Source organism: Drosophila ficusphila, unplaced genomic scaffold (assembly GCF_018152265.1).
Source record: "Drosophila ficusphila isolate 14025-0441.05 unplaced genomic scaffold, ASM1815226v1 contig_198, whole genome shotgun sequence".
NCBI classification, from domain to species: Eukaryota; Metazoa; Arthropoda; class Insecta; order Diptera; family Drosophilidae; genus Drosophila; species Drosophila ficusphila.
Genome location: NW_025064092.1, coordinates 3,247,794 through 3,270,060, shown reverse-complemented (window position 1 = coordinate 3,270,060; position 22,267 = coordinate 3,247,794). Strand labels below are relative to the sequence as shown.

General features: G+C 43.5%; 3 protein-coding genes across 4 annotated transcripts; 1 reads left to right on the top strand and 2 right to left on the bottom strand.

Annotated features, from left to right (window-relative positions):
- Positions 1 to 9: 9 nt before the first annotated feature.
- LOC108095550 (protein strawberry notch) lies at positions 10 to 19,546 on the bottom strand. Of its 2 annotated transcripts, XM_017196684.2 has the most exons (13): positions 19,025 to 19,546; positions 13,201 to 13,318; positions 9,776 to 10,207; positions 8,612 to 8,947; positions 5,858 to 6,340; positions 4,922 to 5,307; positions 4,448 to 4,854; positions 3,947 to 4,381; positions 2,655 to 3,873; positions 2,107 to 2,593; positions 1,899 to 2,037; positions 1,446 to 1,833; positions 10 to 1,238 (listed from the first exon to the last, which is right to left on the bottom strand). In XM_017196684.2, the coding sequence occupies exons 1-13, from the start codon at positions 19,025 to 19,027 to the stop codon at positions 1,008 to 1,010; spliced, it is 5,064 nt and encodes a 1,687-aa protein (XP_017052173.1). In that variant the 5' UTR covers positions 19,028 to 19,546; the 3' UTR covers positions 10 to 1,007. The 2 variants fall into 2 exon arrangements, with proteins under 2 accessions (XP_017052173.1, XP_017052174.1); XM_017196685.2 differs by lacking the exon at positions 8,612 to 8,947 and having other exon boundaries at positions 19,025 to 19,543.
- Positions 7,004 to 8,566, bottom strand: LOC108095553. The gene has a single exon (XM_017196688.2). The coding sequence runs from the start codon at positions 7,910 to 7,912 to the stop codon at positions 7,115 to 7,117; it is 798 nt and encodes a 265-aa protein (XP_017052177.1). The 5' UTR covers positions 7,913 to 8,566; the 3' UTR covers positions 7,004 to 7,114.
- Positions 19,547 to 20,131: 585 nt separating the features above from the next.
- Positions 20,132 to 22,111, top strand: LOC108095622 (proteasome activator complex subunit 3). The gene is made up of 3 exons (XM_017196789.2): positions 20,132 to 20,258; positions 20,327 to 20,833; positions 21,210 to 22,111. Exons 2-3 carry the CDS (start codon positions 20,452 to 20,454, stop codon positions 21,575 to 21,577), a joined length of 750 nt encoding a protein of 249 aa, XP_017052278.1. The 5' UTR covers positions 20,132 to 20,258; positions 20,327 to 20,451; the 3' UTR covers positions 21,578 to 22,111.
- The last annotated feature ends 156 nt before the right edge of the window (positions 22,112 to 22,267 follow it).

The window sequence follows — 22,267 nt, the reverse complement described above, 5'->3', positions numbered from 1 at the left end:
GAGCTCTCATTAAATCCGCACATATATATTTATTAATTGTACGTACGTGTGCACAATCATTCACATCAGTTTCCGGCGAACCTCATTTCGGCCCGGAACTACTTCCTAATTCATCAGATGCCTCTCAATGTCAGTTGGCTTAATTTAAGTTAAACTTATATAGTCATTACATGTAGATACCTAATTACAATTTGTTTTTGTTTGATTTCAAAAAAAAATGCCTTAGCTTGGGGTTTTCTCTTAAAAATGTTACATTAAAAACAATTAAAAAACGTATTTATATATATAGTAATAAATTTAATAATAAATAGTTTACAAAACGTGGCGGTTTATGCTGTGTAAACGTAGGCGTTAACTTAAGCCGTAATTTAAATTATCATAAATCATTGAGAGAAGTCCATTTATAAGCGTTTTCATTTCGTTCTTTATATATCCATTATCTTTGCGTTTCGCGGGTGTCTGTATGTAAGTTTCGATTCAAAATCTCCCAAGTGGACAGTGACAAGAGTAAACTTAAAAGGTTTCAAGAAAGTTTTTAAAGAGTTAAAGGCATTTTGAAATTACGTTTCTGTTATTTTTTTCCAAAAGTGATTCCTATTTTATATGCAGTCCACTTGAGAGACTTGAACTCCTTGTTTTTTTATGAGCTATGACGAGCCAAAGTCGAGTTCTATCATGGATGGGTTGGTATGTACGTGCGTTTGGGTTGTACAAACTAAAAACTATTTAAAATTAAGTCAAAAAAAATGTGTTGCTTTCACAAGCGTTTGCTGCTGTCCTGGAGCCATATACTTCATGTCCTTTTACACATACTCTAAGTTATTAAGTTTAATTATAGTAGTATTTATATATTTATATATATATATATATAGATTACGTTGGAGCCTATCATAATGCTCGCCGCCTACCATCCGCTGTGGACTCGAATATTGCTTGGCCTCTGTTTCGGAAGATTCGTGGATAGGCGGTCTCAAAAGTGAAGCCATAACAAAACAAAATCACACAACTTAGTAGTTGAACTCCTCCTGCTTCTCCGAATCGCTGCGCAGATCGGCCACCAGTGGCTCGAAGCAGGACTTGGGTATCAAGGTGCCCACGATCTTCTCGCCCTCGGTCGTCTTCATGCGTATCACTTGCATCTTGCTGTTGGAACGTGTATTCAGTATGTGCTCCACCCGGCCCCAAACGGAGAGCACCGATCCTGCCAGCACGTGGTACAAACGCTGGCGCAATCCCACCTAAAAATCAGGAAAGGAAAGGTAATTAGAAATAGTGTTTTGATAGAATGTTAATCTCATAATATTACGCAGATATACAAGTGGGTAATTGCATGGAAAACTATTTCATCTATTTGATAGTTGATTAATTGGTTTGCTAAGCAATTGAACTCAGCCAACATAGCTTGATCTTTTAACCCATTTGTGAACTTGAGTCCAAGCACTCACCTCGCAGTCGTTGCCCAGACTGACGTTCCTGCAGTTGCCGTTCCAGTAGGCGTGCGAGCAGGTGTTCACCGACGCATCGTACTGCTCCGTCCAGTGCGGCTCCGCATCCTCGCTGTTCACCTTGCGGTACTTCTTCTCCAGCTCGAACAGCGATTCGTGGCGCACCTGAAGACCGGTGTTGGGCCGATAGATCTGGCACATGATCTCCTTTTTGCTGCGCGACTTCTTCTTCTTGCCGTTGCCATCCGAATCGGTGGTGCTGCTCGTCGAGCTGGTGGTGCGCGATGGCTGCTGCTCCAGGATGACCACCATGATGGCGGTGCGCTTTTGATTGCGCAGCTGGTGGGACAGGTAGAAGCCCTCGTTCTCGTTAAAGAGATCGGCATATCTGTGGGTGAAAGGTTTAACATATAATGATAACATAAAAATAGGTAGAGTAGAAGATCTACTCACTTATCGATGGCCTCCTGCCAGATCATGCCGCGCTCCACGCGAACCGTGTGCATCTCCGTGGGCGCCACTCCAGTGGCATGTTTGCGCACAAACCGAATCAGTCGGCAACGGGTCACATTCTCGCCAGCAGCTCCCAGATCTAATGGAATAATAGAGCATATAATCAGCATATCAACAGATTGAGTAACCCTCACTCATAACCACTCACCCACAATGCCCAAATCAAAGCGACCGCCGCGCTTCGCCTGCTGAATGATGGCCGTCATGGTGTCCGTAAAGTATTTGAACAGGCGATTCTGCAGGTCCACCGGACAGCCGAGGATGCGGTTGAGAAACTTTGATATGTTGTTGTAGTCCTTGTCCAGACTCAGCACACCCGGATGGCTCTCGCTGTTCACGATGATGCCCACACCGACCAGAGCACCGGCGATGTCCTTGAAGAACTCCCCGCTGTAATCCGTGGGCGGCGGCACCAGCGGCGATTCGTAGCCCATTATGGTGCGCATCACCGTTTCGAGGGCCTGGCGACCGTACTTGTTGTCAATGTTGAACTGGGAGAGATCTCGGGTCTCCGTGGCCCTGCGATCGCCGTGCGTCAGGGCGCCCAACGATTCCAATCGCTTGGCCACCGTGGAGGCGAATCTCCGCTCGCCAGCCAAATCCGAAATGAGGAAGATGTACTCGGGCGCATTCACCTAATCAGACAAAACTCTTTATTAGTTAAACAACCAATCGGTTTACTTGCTGAGAACCCACCTGATTGGATCGATGGGTGCGGCCGAACTGCTGGATGGCTCGATCGGCGGACCAGGGCAGCTCCAAGGTGATGTGGACACGCCGCCGCTGGTTGAACACCCGGCGATCGCTCTGCAGGGAAATGCCACTGGAGGCCGCCTCCGAGATGATGGCCACATCCTTTTGGCCGTCCATGAAGCGCTGCTTCTCCGTGATGTTCAGCGTTTCCAGCGGCACATCCGATTCCGTTCGCGACTCGTACTGAATGGAGCCATCGTCGTTCTGGACCACGCGACCCCGACGACCCGTCATCTCGGCCACGTTATCGGGTCCGCCCAGCTCGTCGATCAGTTGATCCAACGTATTCGGCGGCAGTCGGGCGCCCAGTCGCTCGATCTTGCGCAGCAGCTCCTCCTTCATGGTGCAGGCGCGCTCGATGGCATCCTTGGGCGGCGGACCGTAGTTGAGCTTAACCCCATTGACGCCCACCGGCGTAACGGTGCCCTTGAGCTCCTGCTTCTTCTGCAGCAGATCCTGGATCTTGTCCTGCGTGGAGAGCTGCGACTTGCGACTCTTGGCCGCATTTAGAGCGGCGGCCACAGTTGCCGACATCGATGCACTGCTACTGGGATCGGTGGTGGCGGTGGTCGAACTGGATGCCGAGGAGGTGGTGCCCTCCTTCTTCGCCTTCTCCTTCTTCACCTTCTTCTTGGTCTTCTTCTGCGTCTTCTTCGTGGACTTCTTGCTGCGCGCATTCACCCAGGGATCGATGTCGCTGTCGCTGCCGCTGAAGAACGGATTGAAGTCGGAGCTGGCGTCGCTGGCCACGCTGCGTCGATCGCTGTCCGCCTCGTGATCCTCGTCGTCCTCGTACTCCTCGCTCACATCGCTCTGGAACTCCTCGTCGCTGTTCGCCTCATCGCTGTCGCTATTGGAGTTGCCACCCGCCGCGTCCCGCTTTCGATTGCTCTTCCTGTCCGCGTCCTCGTTGTCGCTATCGCTGAACTGCCAGGAACCACTGCGCTTCTTCTTCTTGGACTTGCCACCCGTGGAGGAGCCGTTGTCTTTGCTGGAGCCACCCTTTCGCTTGCCAGCGGTGGAGGTGTTGTTGTTATTGCTGCCCAAACTGGATGTGGAATCGGCCAGCGAGGGTGGCTCGTCGTAGAGGCCCAAAATGCGATTGATGCGATTCCGATCGGGCGCCGGAAAGTGACGCTCCACAAACGACTGGAAGACACCTCTGCGGGAGAGTTAAGTGAATGATAAGTATTGCAATTCATGAAAGGAAAATGTGTGTGTGTGTAAGTACTTACTTAGCTGTGGAGACAAAATCGGTGAGTTCGCCATCGTCCTTCTCCAGTTGATCCAACGTTCGTGCCTCGCCCGTCGACTGCAAGCCGATGACCACGCACTTGCCGTACTTGATGGACTCGCGGGCCACCAGCACCGCATGATTCACCTTGGCGGCGATGCAGAGGTACTTGAAGAAGCGCTGATGCGACGACCAGAACTGACCCCACATCGTCTTCTTCATGCGGCTCTCGGCATCAATCAGTTCGGCCGCCTCGGTGAACTTCTGCATGGCCTCCACCCACAGTTCCACGGACTGATCGTAGATCTTGCGGAACTCCTTGGAGAGCGGCACCTCCTCGATCTTGAAGCTGACACCCTTGAAGCTCAGCTGGCGGGCAATGTACATGCCGCGCAGTTTCATGTCCATGGCCACGATCTCCATGGCGCCAACGCCACTATAAATGATTTAATATAAGGTATAAATGAGGATGTATAGTTTATTTAAAAGTCAATTAACTCACCGTCTCTCCACGGCGGTGATGAAGTCATTGAAGTTGGCGAAGGCCGTGCCCTGACCCCAGAGACCCAGTCGCACCATGTAGGCCATGTTCTTCGGCTCGGAGGCTCCGGTTGCGGAGGCATACACCACTCGTGCCTTCGGCAACTTCTGCTGCAACTCGAGAACGGTCTGACCCGTTTTCGTTGGCTTTCCAGAGCCCACGGGACAGAGGTTCTTGGCCTTGTGACACTCGTCGAAGATGATCAGACCCTCGAAGTCCTCGCCGCACCATTGCAACAGTTGGCGGAATCGCGATCGATACTTTCCCGTCTTGTTGTTGGACTCGCCAATCAGAGCGGAATATGTGCTGAAGATCACGCCGCGCTTGCAGTTGTTGTTCACATCCGAGCTGATCTTGGCGTACTTGAACTGGGAATACAAATACAATGTGTTAGATATTTGATTGGATATTTCAAATAATCTATTAAATACTTACCTTGTTGAGCGCATGGACATCGATTCGCGAGGCTCCGATGTCGCTGAGATCGCGCTCGGCATCGTACTTGAGATCATTGGACACCGAGATCCACAGCGCCTTCTTCCGCCCCTTCAGATAGTTCTCGTAGATGATGCCGGCGATGGTGCGACCCTTGCCCACACCGGCGCCATCTCCGATCAGGAAACCGGCGCGACTGCCATCGGGGAGCAGGTGATCGTGCGCCTGGGAGGCGTACGTAATGGACTCCAGCTGCAGGGCGCTCAGGTGGCCGCTGTTTATCGTCTCGGGCGGCAGGGAGAGCTTGTAGTAGACGTCGCACGGCTCCACGGAACTCAGCGAGGCGGTCTCCACCACGGCGTCCGGATGCTTCTTGCCCAGTTTCACTGGGGAATGGTAAAATGTCTGTTTAGTCAGGTGACTTAAATACAGAGTCCCTTAATGTAGATTGCTTTGAAATTATGCAAACTATTTTAATAAGTGAAGTCGGTTTTCTAAAGTGGTTCAAAAAATGTGTTATTGTGTTGGAGTAACAAGACCTCCAAAAAAAGATAGTTTTATTCTATTTAAACAGAGTGATTCTTTAATTAAAACCAATTTTCCATAAAACTTAAACAAAAATTTGATTTTAAGTGAAAACATAAAAATGTTATCTTTGCTTTTTAGAAAAATGTGTTCTATTTCATAAACCTTATATTTAGAAAAGATTGCAGATTCAATTTGGTTTTATAGTTTTAGAAATCAATATGGTGAAAAAATTGTATTAATATTTTCTGTTTTATTATTTAATATTGTATAATTTAATATTGTATAATTTTATACTTAATTATTATCAAATGTTATTTTGTTTAAGAAGAAAACAACTAAAATCATTTTTCCTCGTTCTACATTGTTTCTTGGCAATGTTTTACACTGCAAGAAATAGGTAATACTCACATTTGGCTGGCCAATAGTCGGCGTAGGTCTCGGCGACGCCGATCTCCTCGTAGTCGGCCTCGTCCTCCTCCTGCTGGACAACGAAGGGAGTCGCCGAGGCGTGGACAGCTGCCGCGGCAGCAGCTGCCTTGGCCGCCATGAAGCTGGGATTCACCGACTGCAGTGGCGAAGGCGTCGTCTGTGGCCGCTGCATGGACTGCATGAACAGCTGGAACACGTTGTTCGGTATCCCGCTGGTCAGGTATTCCGGGTTCATGGCGATCAGCTTCTGCACCGCCTCCATCATCGAGATGTTGCCCTTCATGCCACCAGCTCCAGCTGCTCCGCCAGCGGCTCCTGCTGCTGCTCCTCCGATTCCCGCTCCTGCTGCTCCTCCAGCTCCTCCCCCGGCTGATGTGGCCATCGGGGACTTCTGGCCACTCCCAACGACTCCGCCGGCAACCTTAAAGGGACGAATGGGCGACACTCCGCCTGCATAACTCACTGGAAGGCAAAGGGATTCGATTCGGGTTGGTTGAGGTTCAGTTCGGAGTGTTTTGTGTCGGTTGTTCATGGATAATGATGTGGTTAATTAATATGCGTGTCGTCGGAACGAGTGAGAGGGGATGTATATATACGGTTGGTTGGGTGGACATCGAATGGAAAGAGACAGAGGAACGCAGTGAATCAGTGGATCAGAGGGAGACGGGGAGAAAGAAAGAGAGAGCTTTGTTAGTTAGTTAGTAATTAACTAGGATGACACTAACTACTGGTCAGTTATGACTAGATAGCTAGAAACTAGCTAGTATCCTAGGGATATATCTAAAGTGGTTCGAGCTTACTGGGTGGAGAGTTCGAAAAACAATAAGCGAATCACATTTAAACATTTCTTAACGCTCCACTGACACACAATTCCCTTCATTAACAATCGTTAACCTTTGGTCAAAAGTGTACTTCTATTTTGCCTCGAGTTTTAAAGGAAAATGCAGAAAAGTGCTTAAAAAATAATGGTATGGAACCTCAAGTTCAGAAGTGCTGTAATCGATGCGATGGCTAAGCCATTAAAATATTATTAAATATTACAATTGGTTTATCAGTAGGTATAATATTCCCAAGTTTAGAAATACCTCAACTCCTTGTAACCCAAACAAAAAATAAGTATTATAGTTAACTTTCTACAAATTTTATATTATTCATCGATAAACAGGAACTATCGCGCGCCCACCAATTATCGGCCGGTTTGCAAGCAACTGGATGCACGTGAGTATTGATTGTGATTCAGGATTCGCCGCCAAAGTTAGCATCGCGTGGCTCATGGATATGTCCAGCGGGACTCCTCCTGATTGGGCCTTGATTCCGCGGCAAGAAGAAATTCTGGTAGTTGATATTTAGCGAGATCTGCGACTTCATCATCATGAGATTCGCTTCCAATTGGTTTCGTTCGCGGTCACTTTGAATGCGGCTTGTTGGCGATTCCAGTTCGGAGCCACTTGGCACTCCCACTTGGTAGCTTGGATTGTGGCGTCTCTGGAGCAGCAGCATCTCCCCCTCGCTCAACGATGGCCAAGTGCACTGGGGATTGTAGAAGAGGATGTCGGCGCCCAAACGAATTGGCTCGGCAGCACTTTGGTTTTGGCTCGCCCTCGAGCATCCCGGCATCTGAATGCCATTCAAACTTGGTTGACTATGCATGCTCTTCGCAATGCGATCATCCTTCTCCGCCGGACTTAATTGCTCCACTCGTTCCAACAGCTGCTGCATCATCTCCCTAATCTGGTGCAGCTCACCACTGCCATTGCCATTGCCCTCCAGCTTCGGCAGCAGTTCCTGCTCGATCACCCGCTCCAACCGCATCAGCGCCTCCGAGTGGATGGTGTAGAAGACCCTCATGCACTGGTCCACCCTCAAGCGAATCTCGTCCTGAATCTGTGGCCACATTTGCTGCAGGGCAGCAGATGCAGCAGCAGATGCAGCAGTAGATGCAGCAGCAGCTGCAGCTGTCGTACTTGCATCACCGCTATCCTCCACCACCGACGACATCTTCCTTTTCTTTGCCTTCCAGTTTACGCTGTCCATAGTTCGAAAATTTTGTTTAAATTGTTGTGGTACAAAATTTATAAACTGTTTAGCAAAATTTGGTGTAAACGATTTGTGTAAAACTAGAATTTGGCTAAAAAAATTTATATTATTGAGATACTTTTTCTATTCGATGTTACTGCCTCGAAGACTGTTTCTAAAACAAGGTTTAACCAGGCCTCCCTTCGAAAGGTCTTGGATTTGAAATCATGGGCCTACTGATTTTCAAATTTCGTACTTTTCTACATTTTTTCGGGTATGATATAAATAAAGCGAGCAATATATATTTGCTAAGTTTGTTATAATTATTTCATCTGCAATTTCTCAATGTATTGTGTCCTATCAAAACAGGTAATCAATTGTCTTATTAAATCTTAAAATTATAAACTGCAAACCGACTATTACATTACTTTCCTCTTTCCCTGTACCTTAAGTTGGCCATGACTTTTTATTGAAAAAAAAAAACCGTTTTAAAAGCACAAAATTCTACACTTTCCATTAAAACTCGTGGTTCAACCAAGCCGTTCTTCAATTTTCGACTGTGTGTCCAATCTTACCTTTGGAACTATCGATTCTAGATCGCTATTCTCCACAACCAATCACCCATTCTATATATCACACACACATGTACTATTTTTCGGTTGACAAAATGAAAGAGAGTGCATTTTTCTTGGTTGTTACCAACATTAATCGACTTACTCTGCGCCAATAAAGACGCGGCCATATTGAAATTAGCAGCAGAGGCTGAAGTGGACGCCGCCGCTCCGCCGAAGAAGTTGCCGGCGGGATTGCCGCCCGCCGGCGGACTCCTCACCGAATTGGCGGCCGTCGATGGGGGCGGAGGAGGCGGATTGCTGCTACCCTTGGCGGCCACATAGGCGGCCAGGTTCATTAGTTCGTTGGTGCTGAGGCTGTTCAAGTAGCTGCTGGTTGAACCCGCCGCGGAGCCACCACCACCGCCAATTGCACCACCGCCACCGCCGCCAGCGGAGCCAGTTGCATTGCCGCTGCTCCTGGCCGCAGGACTGCCCATGGCTAAATGGACACGGCGAACCGGAAAATCGCAAAACAAATTTCCACAACAAAGGAACAAAAAAAAAGAGGAAAAGCGCAGGAACGAAACGACAAAAAATCCACGGGAACGGTACAAGAAAAAAAATCATACAAAATGGAATTTTCGGGTAATGGATTACATTTCGGGTGGCGGAAGGATAAAAGTCGGGTAAATCCAAGAAAAGCAAGATTTTGTGTTCGAGATAAGAAATAGAGAAAGATAAAGGAAGAGAACAACACAAGCAGCATTAATTAGTGTGATCTTAGCGACTTCTAATCAGACAGTGTTGCAAACTTCTCGTTAAATCACATTTGAGACCAAACCAATTAATATACATACTACCAAGTCAAGTTGTATTTTTGTTTTAAGGGTACAATCCGTTTTTTAACAAGCTGTGTAGTTCATTTCACGTATACTGTTTAATTTCTCTTTTTCAATTTTTTAAAAGTGTTTTGAAGAATAACAACACAATGACATTGGATATTTAATTACAAGATTTTTAATCAACTGGCAAAAGCAAATTGATACCTTTCATTGTCTATATTTAAAATTTTTTAAAACAGTTCAGTTCACTAATTTATCAAATTATAATTTCACATTTTTTCGTGCGTATTAAATTACATTGTAATATAACATTTAACGCATCCATTTCTGACGAATAATTTGGGATGCATTTCTTTTAAGAATTGGCAACACTGCTGAATAAAGTTGATCAATTTTTCGCTTGTGTGTGTGTGCGTGTATGTGTGAGTTGGGTGTGCGTGTGTTAGGTTTTGTGTTTCTTATTTATTAAAATTAAAAGCACTTACCCGTTATCGTGTTGTTTAATTTCTTTGGCATATTGTTTAAATTATTCTCTACTGCTACTTTTCTGGCTATTATCGGTATCGGTGTGATCTTTCCGCCCAGTGCCACGCCCCCAACTGTCGTTGTACCGCCCACCGCTGTTGTTGTGATTATGGGGCGTACAACGGTATTGTTGCCGTTACTGCTGCTTGTGTTGTTGCTGTTGCTATTGTTGTTGCTGCTGTTGTTGTTGCTATTACCGCTGGTGATTACGTTGTTGTTATTGTTATTGTTGTTGTTAATGCGCAACAGCGATATTGGCTTGATATTGTTGTTGCTTATAACAATTTTGGCGCCACTCAGTGGTATTGGTGTACTGCCCTTGGGCGCCACGCCCACTCCGCTGCGGATATTTTGGGCGTAGGTAACAGCGGTATTCAGATCGCGACCACCACCTAAAAATAGTACAAATATGGAAAGTTTTCGATAAGTGATTTTTGCAATAAATGTACTACATGTGCATAGTAAGTTTTCTGTTTAAATATTTAAAATCTTTTCGAGAAACAAGTGATTAAACCTAATAAGAATATTATTTTAGTTAATGTCTAGTTTATATCTTTGAAGTTTTATTAATGAAACCCTTGTTACAACCTATGAAATTATTTTACTTTTGTCTTGTGATATATTTAGTGTTAGATTTATTTCCTTTGTCAATTCAAACAATGAAATCAATAAAAACACAAATATTTGTTTGCAGAAGAGTAAAAGCAAACACCACTATCAGCGACAAAAAAAAAACGTGTTTAAGATACCCAACTAGCAACAAAAAAAATAAAATGTATAAATAACACACGGTCAACGGATTTCTACGTCACTCGTTGGTCATTTTTGTTGGTGCTGGTGATTTGATTTCGAATCATTAATAGTGCCGCCTCTTCTCGGAAGCACGTGATTCCCCTTTGCGAATATTTGACGAGGCTCGTACACATTAACCTCCTCATTCCGTACCCCACTTTCTCCCCGTTTTCCTCCTCTAACTTGCTATAAATCGAAGGCCTTCGAGATTCCCCATATCCGCTGCACAAATTGCAGACGTTCCCCATCCAAAAGGCAGAGTGCCACCCTCATTTAAGGTAAATATCTAATTAATGAGCAAAGATAGGAGTACATAGGTGGACCTAAGTATGTGCAGCGCTATGTACTCGCAACGAATGCGAATGGGGGAAAGGTCATGTGGCTGAGATGGCACATAATCATAATTATATGTGCTGGAGGAACGCACACAAGGGCCGAAGATGATGATGTGCACATTTGTCTGTCCAATGTTCTGGGTGCTCGGTTCTGGTTACTGGGTACTGGGCACTGGATGTGCGGGGAAATCTTAATGCGTTAATGCCTCTAATTCCCCTCTTCGCCCAAAAAGACGAACGTCGCGCGGTCAAGATGATGGCTGCAAATCAAATTCAATGCCTCCGGAACACCGCAAAATGTGGCTGGGTTCCGATGCAGGCATTCCCACGAAAGGAGGAGCATTATGCCTGTGTACACACATGAATCAACAAATGACCAAGCCATGGACATATCCAAAAGGAATCGGAAACCATAGGAACACAGGTATGATAGTTGTATTTTTACTAGCAAATGCGTCCAGCAGACAAAAAGTCGTCAAAAAATATTAAAAAACAGCATAAAAATATCTAATTATCTTAACTTTACCACACTTTTTGCACAAATCAGCTTAATTAACTCTTTATTATATAAGCAATCAATGGAAAAGCCATTATACATATATTAAATCACTTATTTTGATTTGAAACCCCTTTCCTAAATGAAACACTTTAAACTATCCTTCACGAACGACAACAATATAATCCTCAAATTGCCAACAATTTGAAGCGTTGTTGAATTGCGATTATCAATTCCATTATTTAGTGTGGCTTTATTATTCTCACAGTTTGCACACCTGTCGGAAAACTTGGCCCTTTTCACACTCGCGAAACCTTCGAGGAAAACTACAAGTTGCTTTCTAAATAATTGACGATATTATTCAAGTTCTTCCTTTGGTTCCTTTGGTTATTTTTTCCAAGGACTTCATAACTGTGTGCGGCCTTCGATTGTTGACGGACTAATGGGGAATGGTAATCGAGTTTAATAATTTACCGCGAGATGTCCAGTCGTCGGTTAATGACGCACGGAGCCACTGGCCACCACTCCCGGACGTGTCCAACTATACTCGTATATGGCCATTTAATTGGGGGCTATGCTATGTGCAGGCGAGTCAGTCCACGCATTGACGCACAATGACGGATGTATGGGCACATATGTGCGCATAAATAATTCCCACATACGAGTAGTGCACGGTTATATATTACTTGCTATTGCTTTATATATATACTTATATACATATATGTATGTATATATATCGATATCTAGGAAATCTGAGCCTAAAAGCCTGGCACGACATCCTTCGGCCGCCTTTGGACAGGTGTGCATCCATCTCGAGTGAAATGGGGCTGGGGGTTATTTCATTAATGTTTCAGTGACTAATGCAAGTGGCCTTTTAATTAACGTTGGCTAGATAGCAATTCAATTGCACGGCCGGACTTCAAAGGACGGGCAATGGATTTGGAAGCCAAGTTGGCATAACTCATTAGGGACATTATGAAAGAGGCGCCAGAGGAAGGTTGCTTGGTGGCTCCTCAAGGCAGTCCTTTGATTTCTTGGCTGCGTATTCTTACTGATTTGTAATGTAATTTAAAACGGGGTACTTGCTGTAATTTTCGATGATTTCTTCGCGCCACCTTTCAATTTAAATCAGGAAGTTTTGGACAATAAATCAATTTTAACTGGGGGTTATTGACAAAATATGAATACGAAATTTCTCGAACAATATTTATCTTGTACTGGTCAGTTGGAATGTTTTTGGAAACTTCACTTGCTCTGTGGAGTTGATTGTAATGCCAACTGAGCGAGTTGCTGCCTGGCAACGGAATCCCACCACAACCCCAACCCAACCCAACCACCTAGTTCATTGCTTTAAAACCGATCCCTCAACCCCTTAAGTTAACCACCCGTATTCCTCCCCCTTTTCGAACAAATCCCTCCGCCCGGGAGGCCAAATAACTATCCCATAAAGTTCCAGCACGGCTCTAAAACTGCATTCAGTTCTGCAAGTAAGGCTCCAACTGCACAGCCCACTTCGCCATCTCCTCATTCCTCTTCAACAATGGAGCTACCTATAAAATTGTTGTCTAAACAATGGAGAACAGAGTGCCGTGAGAACCAATGTGCCACCCCGTTTACCCCACCACTTTTACGCCCTCACAGCCCAATTCCTTTCGAAATGAATCCACTTTTCAGCATTTATTGCGGGCGAGAATTCCATGCCCAAGCAAAAGCTTTGAGTTTGGGGCACCAAACATGATATATACAAAATGTGGACACTTACCGGGCACTTCTATTTGATCTGGATCCTCGTCATCATCGAAATCGGAGCCCGAATCGTCCTCATCAAAGTTATCATCATCGTCGTCGGCGTCCAGCAGGGTTTTGCGTTTTTTCGATGTCTGTAAACAAATCAATCAAAATCCAAACATATTGTTTTAGGGTTTCAGCAGAAAATATTTGTATTGTTAATTGAATTTCGAATTTAAAAACGAATATCACCTAACCAATCTGAAAAAATTTTAATGTCTTAGACTTAACCTTAATTTAAATAGCTGAAGCTATAACAACAAAGGAGACCAGAATTTAAATTTAATTGTTTTTAAATTAACTAAATACACGCTTTTTTTAACCTTCAAATTTGTAGAATTTAAAATTATGAGATTAATTTTTTAACACAAATTTTATATTATATTATTTTCCTTAAAATTTCTTACACTGCACTAGGAAAACTCACTACATCGCGAATAAAAATCGATATTTTCATAGTTCTTATAAATCATGAGGCTAGCACTCGAAAAAAATCCCACCTAAAATTCAAGGGGATTCACTTTAAAAAAAACACACACACACTTAGCAACACACAGCACCCACACAGAGAAACAGCGTAAGCGAAACGAAAACAAAACAGAAAAATGTGACAGAAAGACACGAAAAAAAGCGTCTATTTTCGTAGCACACTTTTGAGGGCGAGCGAAAGAGCAGGAAACTTTACCGAATGTTTAGAAAAAACGGCACAAAAAGAACGGAGAAAAAAATGCCGCGAGCATAAAAAAATAGGGGAAATCCCCGAGAGAACACAGCCACAAAAAATATCTATATATATATAAAAGCAAAGGAAGGGTCACATAAAAATGTAGAGGGGAAGCACACTCACAGAGTTTTCGGTGGAAAAACGCAGGACCAGCGGTCAGATGCTGTTCGTCGCCGGTGCGATAAGGTTCTGCCGGAACCTGGGATCCTGGGAGCCAAGAAACCTGAACACCAACCAACGGCCTAATTGTCCAGAAATAAATTACCACTATTTATAAGAGGAGAGTTCTTGGAAATTTTGCGACTGGCTCGATGCCCGTGTGGGAGCCAACTACCCAAAAACCTCGGCCGGAGTTCGAAGACCGGAGTCGAGTCGTCGAGCCACGGGCCACGGACCACTTTGGTACCCCCGAAAAGCAAACTCAAAATGGAAATTTCAGCGCCGAGCACATCCCAGCCCGGCCGGGCTGCAGTTTTTCGACGGCCAACGAGGAGGGCGAGGGGGAGGAGGAGCGGGTTAAACGGGGTTACCAGCGGGTTAAGCAGGCGCTGCTGCTGCCATTGCTATGGGTGTTATTCGGCGGCATGGGGTGGGTTTTTGGCCAACATCTCTCTATGTGTGAGGCGGTCAGGACGGCGGACGAGCCAGAACGGAGAACCGAGAACGCAGGACGCAGAACGGAGAACGGAGCACCGAGAACGTAGAACTGGGAACAGGCCGATAAACAAACGCGAGAGGCCAAACCCTTGTCACCCCCTTAAAGTTAAGGCCACAGTGGGTTAAGTACGATTCAGCATGTCCTAATTAATCACTTATTTCATTTAATAAGCGGAATCGGATCCTCAAAAAAGTAACGTATAAATTAATTTAATTTTGTGAGAACGATTTATTATCATTCATAAATAAATTTAAAACATTTTCTGTAATGTTGAGGTTGAGTTAAAGCAGATATTCATTTGGAATATGTTTAATAATATTTGCTTACTTATGAATTTATATTTAATATTTAATATTTTGTGTAAAAGTGTTCGCTAATATATATTAAAATTTATAATCTTCCAAATTATGGTTTGAATTGATACTCAAAGTAAACAGTAATATATCTCCCTCACTTGAACCACAATTGCTGTAGACCACAGTGCTCCACTTTGGCCCGGAAAAGGGGTTGGAATTTACCCGCACCCTCTGCCGTTTCACCCCGCCCCCTTCCCGTGGAAATCCAACGAAGCAGCAGGAGCAACAAAATGTTTGGCATGCAGAGATACGAAGTTTCCTCCTTTATGCGGAATATGCATGTGTTTCTGCCCTCCCCCATTGCCCCTAAAAGCCCCCGTTTCCACGGCCCTTCTCAACCCTTTCACGCACCCAGCCACCCACTCAACCCCTTTGAACAAAAGGGTTTTGGCTCGAACAGCACATGGTGAAGAAGGACGAAGGGTTGGCCAGGAAGTTGGAGATTGGAGGACAGGAGGAGCAGTACGGCAATCTGTGGCGCATGCACAGCAATTAGAGCAAGACAGACTGCTGTGGATGTAGATGTGGAAATGGATATGGATGTGGATGTGGGCATGTCCTTGGGGGAGGAAGTGGGCGGTGGACGGCGGAAGGGGGTGTTGCCGGGTCTGGTTGGCTCATTCTCGCTCGCTGGCTATATGCGTCCATATATATACACCTTGTACCTCTGTGTACTCTGGGATAAAGCAACTGCCGAGGGGGGGCTAGCCGAGTTGAGCAGAAAGGTGCAAAAAATTGTCCGAGTTGAGCAGAAACTCTTTTTTGACATAAAAAATGAACATCCGAGTTGAGCAGAAACGATTTTTGGACATAAAAAAATGAACATCCGAGTTGAGCAGAAACGATTTTTTAACATAAAAAATGAACGTCCGAGTTGAGCATAAAACCGATAACGGTAAAAAAAAAAAAACATCCGAGTTGGGCAAAATCTATGTCAGAGATGCGTCAAAATCATTACTTATTCATATAATTATTACATATTTATTATTTATTTATTTGCAAATAATTATTACTTAATAATCATATATCATATATAATTATTAAGTAATTTTTCTAAAAAAAACTAAACTAAAAACTGAAATAATAACTGAAAGTAATTTTTCTAAAAAAAAAAAACTAAACTAAAAACTTAAAAAATAAAATTTTTTTTTAAATTTAATTATTAAATTAATAATGAGTTTGTGGCATCTCTGACATTGATTTTTTATGTGGAAAAAGCGTTCATGCTCAACTCGGATGTTTTTATTTTTTTTTTTACCGTAATCGGCTTTTTGCTCAACTCGGACGTTCATTTTTTATGTTAAAAAATCGTTTCTGCTCAACTCGGATGTTCATTTTTTATGTACAAAAATCGTTTCTGCTCAATTCGGATGTTCATTTTTTATGTCCAGAAAGCGTTTCTGCTCAACTTGGAATTTTTTTTTTTACCGTAATCGGCTTTTTGCTCAACTCGGTATCGCCCGCCGAGGGACTTGAACCAAAAGCAGAGCAAACAGAACCAGCAGAGCCAAATAAAATGCAGTGAACACAGTGATGATTCGCTGGGAAGAACCTGCACTGTAGGTGCCTCAGCCAGCGAAATAAACACAAGTTTTAAAAAATCATAAACATTGTAATATATTTGAACTCAAACCATATAAAGAATAAGTAATTTTCAGAAAAGGCGCAAAGTAAAAAAAATTTGTTTATGCCATAAATATTATTAAATTTTATAAATTCGTAGCAACATTTTTTAACCATATTCAAATAACATTAAAAACAACGAAAGAAATGATAATAAACCATATTTTAAATAATTAGTTAATCATTTGATTTTAAACCATAAATTTATCTATGAAACAAATCTAGATGAATAGTAACTTATAAACTAAATCTGCCACTTTAAAAAGATTTTTTACTGTTTAATAAAAAAATATTTTAAAGGCGGATTATAAATCTTCACTAATTGAATACTCAACAGAAACATAACATTCACTTCAAAAGCGAGTCCAAACATGCAGTTTTCAACCCACACCTCCGCCTAATAATAGATTGCAACATTTTTGCTGACACACAAAATAAAATCAAAACGAATGACCTTGCAACAGGGGAAATGCTGAAAATCTTCGTCCAAAAACATGTGTTTCCATTTCACCCTTCCCCGCCCACTCACACAAAAAGCAACATCAACATGTTGTTGCCAAAAAAGAAAAAAATAGCATGGAAATAGAAGCAAAAAACCGGTCACAACATTAACCCTCAAAAAGAGGTTGGCGAATCTAAAAACAAAAACAAAAGGGGCGGATAAAAGTGCACAAAAAAGGAAATAAACAAGGCCCGAGGAAAAAAGACGTGAAAAATATTACAAAAAGGGGTGAAAATTAGCCAAAGAAAGGACCAGGGAGTTGGTAATTCAACGTTGACCAGGCCGAGGAAAATGCGAAAAGCGCAGGCGCCAAAAACACCGAATGCAGTGACCAAAGCGGAAACAACGATAAATAACACGGCTCGAAGGACCACTTACCCACACCCCAATCAGAAGACCCCAGGCTGCAGCAGCGAAAAAGCAGCGCAGCTTGTGGGAGGGGCAACTCGCATTTCCCGGGTATGCATTTCCCAGCTGCAGCTGCAATAACTGCGTAGCTACAGTAAAAACTTCCTGCCGGGGATTCCCCCAAATATGCCGTTAGGATGGTTGTGTCTGGTTCAAGCACCCACTAGAGGCTACTCACACCTCCTTGGTTGCCGTCACTGCTAAGCAACAAGTGACAAGGACAACGAGAAAAAATTACAGATTTAATAATGAATTACCCAAGAATAGTAGGGATTGTTAGTGTAGCTTACAAAAGCTATATATGGAAAATATGTATATATCCTTAAACTATATTCTAAAAACCGCCCTCCAAAAAAAAAAAACCTGTTAGCTTATATGACCTTGCCACCCCCAAACACATGTAGAATATCATATAGACTAGCACCCAAATATTTTATTCCAAAAACTTAAAACAAGTTGTATAAAAAGAAATAAGTTTTAACTTCATTTAAATTTGGCACCAAAATTTAAACTTGTAAACACAATAATACCATGAAGTTTGTTATTTAAAAATAAATTATTTCAGAAAACTTTTTAACGACTTAGTTCCCGACGCAGTAAAACTTTATATTGCTTTTAACTCACGGGAAAGAAATTAGATAAAAATAATTTAAATTTAATATATGTAAATTTATTCCATCAGTGATCTTGGAACTCAATTAGAAGTAGACTTTTTTTTAAATATTGATAAATAAGCTATAGATCAGCTACACAAATACATTAGATCGAAAAATATATGATTTATATTATGGTTTAAAAAAGTTCTGTAAAAAAGCCAAACTTTTGCCATGAAATAGTATTAGATACAATTTGGTAACCGTTCCGCCCACCGTAAAAACTCTTTAAACTATTAATTGGAAACACTTATATTATTTATGATGCACATTTTCCGCATCCCCCCGTGGTCTTAACCCACATGTTGCCCCCACCAGTCGAGTCGCATGGCCTTAACCCTAACCTAGCGCAACTTTTGTCGACTGAATTCGTTTAACTCGTGTGCGGACCAAAAAAAATATAAAAACGCCAAAGTCAAATAAGCAACGTGGGCGGAAAAGAGACGGGAACAGCGAAGAGAGAAAAGAGAGGGAGAGAAAAACACATGGTTCCAGGCCACGCGAAAATGCGAAATGAAATGCGTCCTTAGAAATATCTCGAAAACAACAACAACAAAGTGCAGCGGAAGCTGAGTGAGTGGGCGAAGAAGGGAAGTTGAGGAAGGCGGAGAAAATGGGAGGGGAGCGGAAAAAGAAAAACAACAATTATTGAATGAGTTGCCTCCGCTGCTTCTTCTTCTCCTTCTTCCGTTTCTGCAGGCGCTTTGTTTTTGTTTTATGCATGTTTAATGTGCGTGTGTGTGTGTGCGTGACAGTGCATCAGTGTGTGTGTAGGAAAGGCAAAATTTAGCAACAAAGAAATTATATTAAGTCATGCCAGCAGCGGCAACAACAAACAAACAAACTCGCTAACGACTACAAGTACAACTCTTACCATTGTGATGCTCCAATTGCTAACTGTTCTTGTTGTTGCAGTTGTTGTTTGTTAGTGTTGCTGTTTAACCACAAAAAAATAAGCAACAGACCGCCACACACACGCGTTTTTTCACTCTTTTGTTTGTTTTTCGTTTCGGCGTTTTTAAACTCTTTTTTTGGAGCTGTCAGCGGAAACAGAACGATTGTGCGGCCAGTCAGCACAAATGCAGCGAAAAAAAAACGAAAAATACTCCGCAATAAGTGTGTGTTGCGAACGCGTTAGAGACGTTGTTGCGATAGTGCTTGTTGTTGTCGAGTTGCTGCTTCACGCGGTGCCTCGCTTTGATGTTGATATTACTGTCGATGATTTCAATGTTGTTGCAACGCACGTTAACAACACTCGAAATCGGAATCAAGGAGGAAGGAAACGAGAACGAGAAGGAAGCGAGAAAGCCGAAAACACACGTAACATGCCAACTATCGCCAAGTCTTCGCAAATCCAAACTAGAGGTGAGAAAACATCAATGCATCGATGTTAAAAAAAAGTGTGGAGTCATCGATGTTTGACGGCGACTACTGATATTTTCCCACCTCTTAGAGACTAATTCGAAAACCATGGTTGGTGCCTCCGCTTGCCCTGTTTTTGTACCAGAAATGTTAAATAAAACTGAAGAGTGTAGAAAAAGAGGAAGTGCTTTGAAAATTTTTTGAAACATTACAATTCTATTACTGCTTCTGACACCGCCAAACAAAATTTGCTAGGACTAGATGACGGCATCGATAGAAAGTCGATTGTTTAGAATATCGATAGGCAACATGTCGTCAAAAGTCACTATGCGATGCACCTGCTCCGGTCAAGCTATATTTGTTGTTATGCTTTCATTTTATAGTACATACGTTCCATTTTGTAAAGCTACATTGATGTTAATTAAGAAACGTGCATGAATACCGATATCTGCAATCCCTAAGCTCTCAAAGCTAAACTATCGATATATAAGCATTGTTGAAATTTAATCTATGCAGTGGTTTTATGCAGCAAATAATTAGGGTATCTCTCGTTTTTCTAAAAAAAAAAGGTGCTTCTTAAGAAAAAACGCTGGTTTTTGATTGTGTATTTTCCCAAAGTGTTTAAGTTATCTTATCCAAGTTCAACACCTATCGGACCACGCTATTTTTCTGGAATTTTCTCCGCGCGGCTAGACGGCCACACTGCCGACCACGCTGCCGCATAATATTGCATAGCATCAAAATTGGTAAGTCTGCTTTTCCCGCTCCTAATTTCACCATCCACCGATACAGGTGCCTTTTCGTGCGATTCCAGAGCTCCCGCGTCGCTGTCCGCTGTTGTGAAAGGAACGGAACGGTAGAAAGGCCAGGAAACAGGACTTAGGACAGGATCAGGCAGGTGAAACCCGGAATTCCACGAAAACGCCGCACATTGCAATCATGCCGAACGACACGGTGGTTAAAGTGCAGGAGTACAAGGACTCGCTGATCCTCAAGGCCGAGCTGCTGATCACCAAGCGCTTCCCCGAGAAGATCGTCCAGCTGAACGAACTCCTGGCCACTTCGATGTTCAATGAGCGCAACTTCGACGAGGTTCACCAGGACCTCAACATCCCGGCCCTGCCGCCTGTCCTGGTTAAGAACCACGAGGACGGGCAGTCCGAGGACGGCGACCATCCGCCCACCAAGCGCCCGCGCAAGGACGTGATCGTTGCGGGGCAGCCTGTGCTGGCACTGCCCGCCGGCACGGTGCCCTGCAACAAGCCGCTCTGCGAGATGATCAAGGTGGTCAAGCCAATTATCAGGAAGCTGGTGGAGGATTGTAAGTTTACCCTGGGCTAGAAACCCCTTGTATGTCTCTTAAAAAAACACCACAAGTCAACTAAATAGTTTATCATTTAGTAAAAACCATAAAAACCCCCAAAGTGCTATTCACAATATTCAAAAAACAAACCTCAAGTAAGCTGTTTCCTCAGTCAAACCTCTCAAGCTGTTGTGGTCTAGAATTCCCAAGATTTAATAAAAACGCTCACCAAGCATTAAACTATTTCAATAACCCTCCTCTCATTAAGCTTTGAAATCCGCTTAAAATTAAAATTTTATTTCCCTAATTTTTTCAACACAAAAATCCCTGCCTGATTAACTGTCGAAAATCTCGTACGCACACCTAGTAATCCCTGTTCTTTCTTTCCCCGCAGCTAATCTCCTCAAGATGTGGATCTCCTTCATGATACCCAAGATCGAGGACGGCAACAACTTTGGCGTGTCCATCCAAGAGGACACGCTGGCCGAGATCCAGACGGTGGAGTCCGAGGCGGCCGCCTTCTTCGACCAGATATCGCGCTACTTCCTGTCGCGGGCCAAAGTTGTTTCCAAGGTGGCCAAGTATCCGCACATCGATGACTATAGGCGCGCCGTTGTCGAGCTGGACGAGAAGGAGTACCTCAGCCTGTGGCTCGTCGTCTGCGAGGTACGCAACCGCTACTCCTCGCTGCATGACATAGTTATTAAGAACCTCGAAAAGCTGAAGAAGCCCCGCTCCTCGAACACCGAGAGCCTCTACTAGGTATTTCCCCCCCTCCCAGCTCAAGACCCTAACGTTTTTTTTTTCCATCTTACTTTATCCTGTACAACAAAGAAAACACTACAAACACAACTAAGAAACAAACAGCCCGTAGAGCGGACAGTACGCGGTTCTAGTGGCTGGCTAGTTGCGAAGCTCAGCCCCTCATTTTTGGAAACAGAAATTGGCTTGGCTCTCAGCCATGTGAACAGAACCATTAAGAACCATTAAGCAATAGCTGTAGCTTATCAACCGACTTTCTTGATCCATTTGTACCACGTCTAGAGTATAATGTCTAGAGTGTAATGTATAGATTCCACTAATAGCTATAGCTATGCATATGAATAAATAAATCTAACGTTGCCCCGTCGTCGTCGGCTGAGGGCAAGAAAAAACAAAAAAAAAACAAAAAACGTGCTGCAAGAGTTAAAGAACAAAAGCGGTTTAAAGACATTTGCGTTTGATCGATCGACGCGATGGAGCAACTAAGAGTTTGTAATAAAAGAAAACCTTGTGACCTTTTGGCAGAGTATTAAACATTTTTGGCCTTGTTATTTTTGTCTCAAGGGACTTTAAATATACGCTTGGAGTGATTCAAAAAATTGCGCCAATAACTTCCAACGTGGAATGCTTCGATATCGATTAAAAGTCTCGCAGCAACTAGCTTTTGAGTCCAGCAACGAAAGACGAAAG

Coding starts and splice junctions, on each gene's coding strand:
- LOC108095553 (XM_017196688.2), bottom strand. CDS start 7,912: ATGGACAGCGTAAACTGGAAGGCAAAGAAAAGGAAGATGTCGTCGGTG.
- LOC108095550 (XM_017196684.2), bottom strand. Junction 6,341..8,611: donor CGCGTCTTTATTGGCGCAGA/GTAAGTCGATTA, acceptor TTTGCCTTCCAG/TGAGTTATGCAGGCGGAGTG. Junction 5,308..5,857: donor CGACTATTGGCCAGCCAAAT/GTGAGTATTACC, acceptor ACCATTCCCCAG/TGAAACTGGGCAAGAAGCAT.
- LOC108095622 (XM_017196789.2), top strand. CDS start 20,452: ATGCCGAACGACACGGTGGTTAAAGTGCAGGAGTACAAGGACTCGCTG. Junction 20,834..21,209: donor CAGGAAGCTGGTGGAGGATT/GTAAGTTTACCC, acceptor CTTTCCCCGCAG/CTAATCTCCTCAAGATGTGG.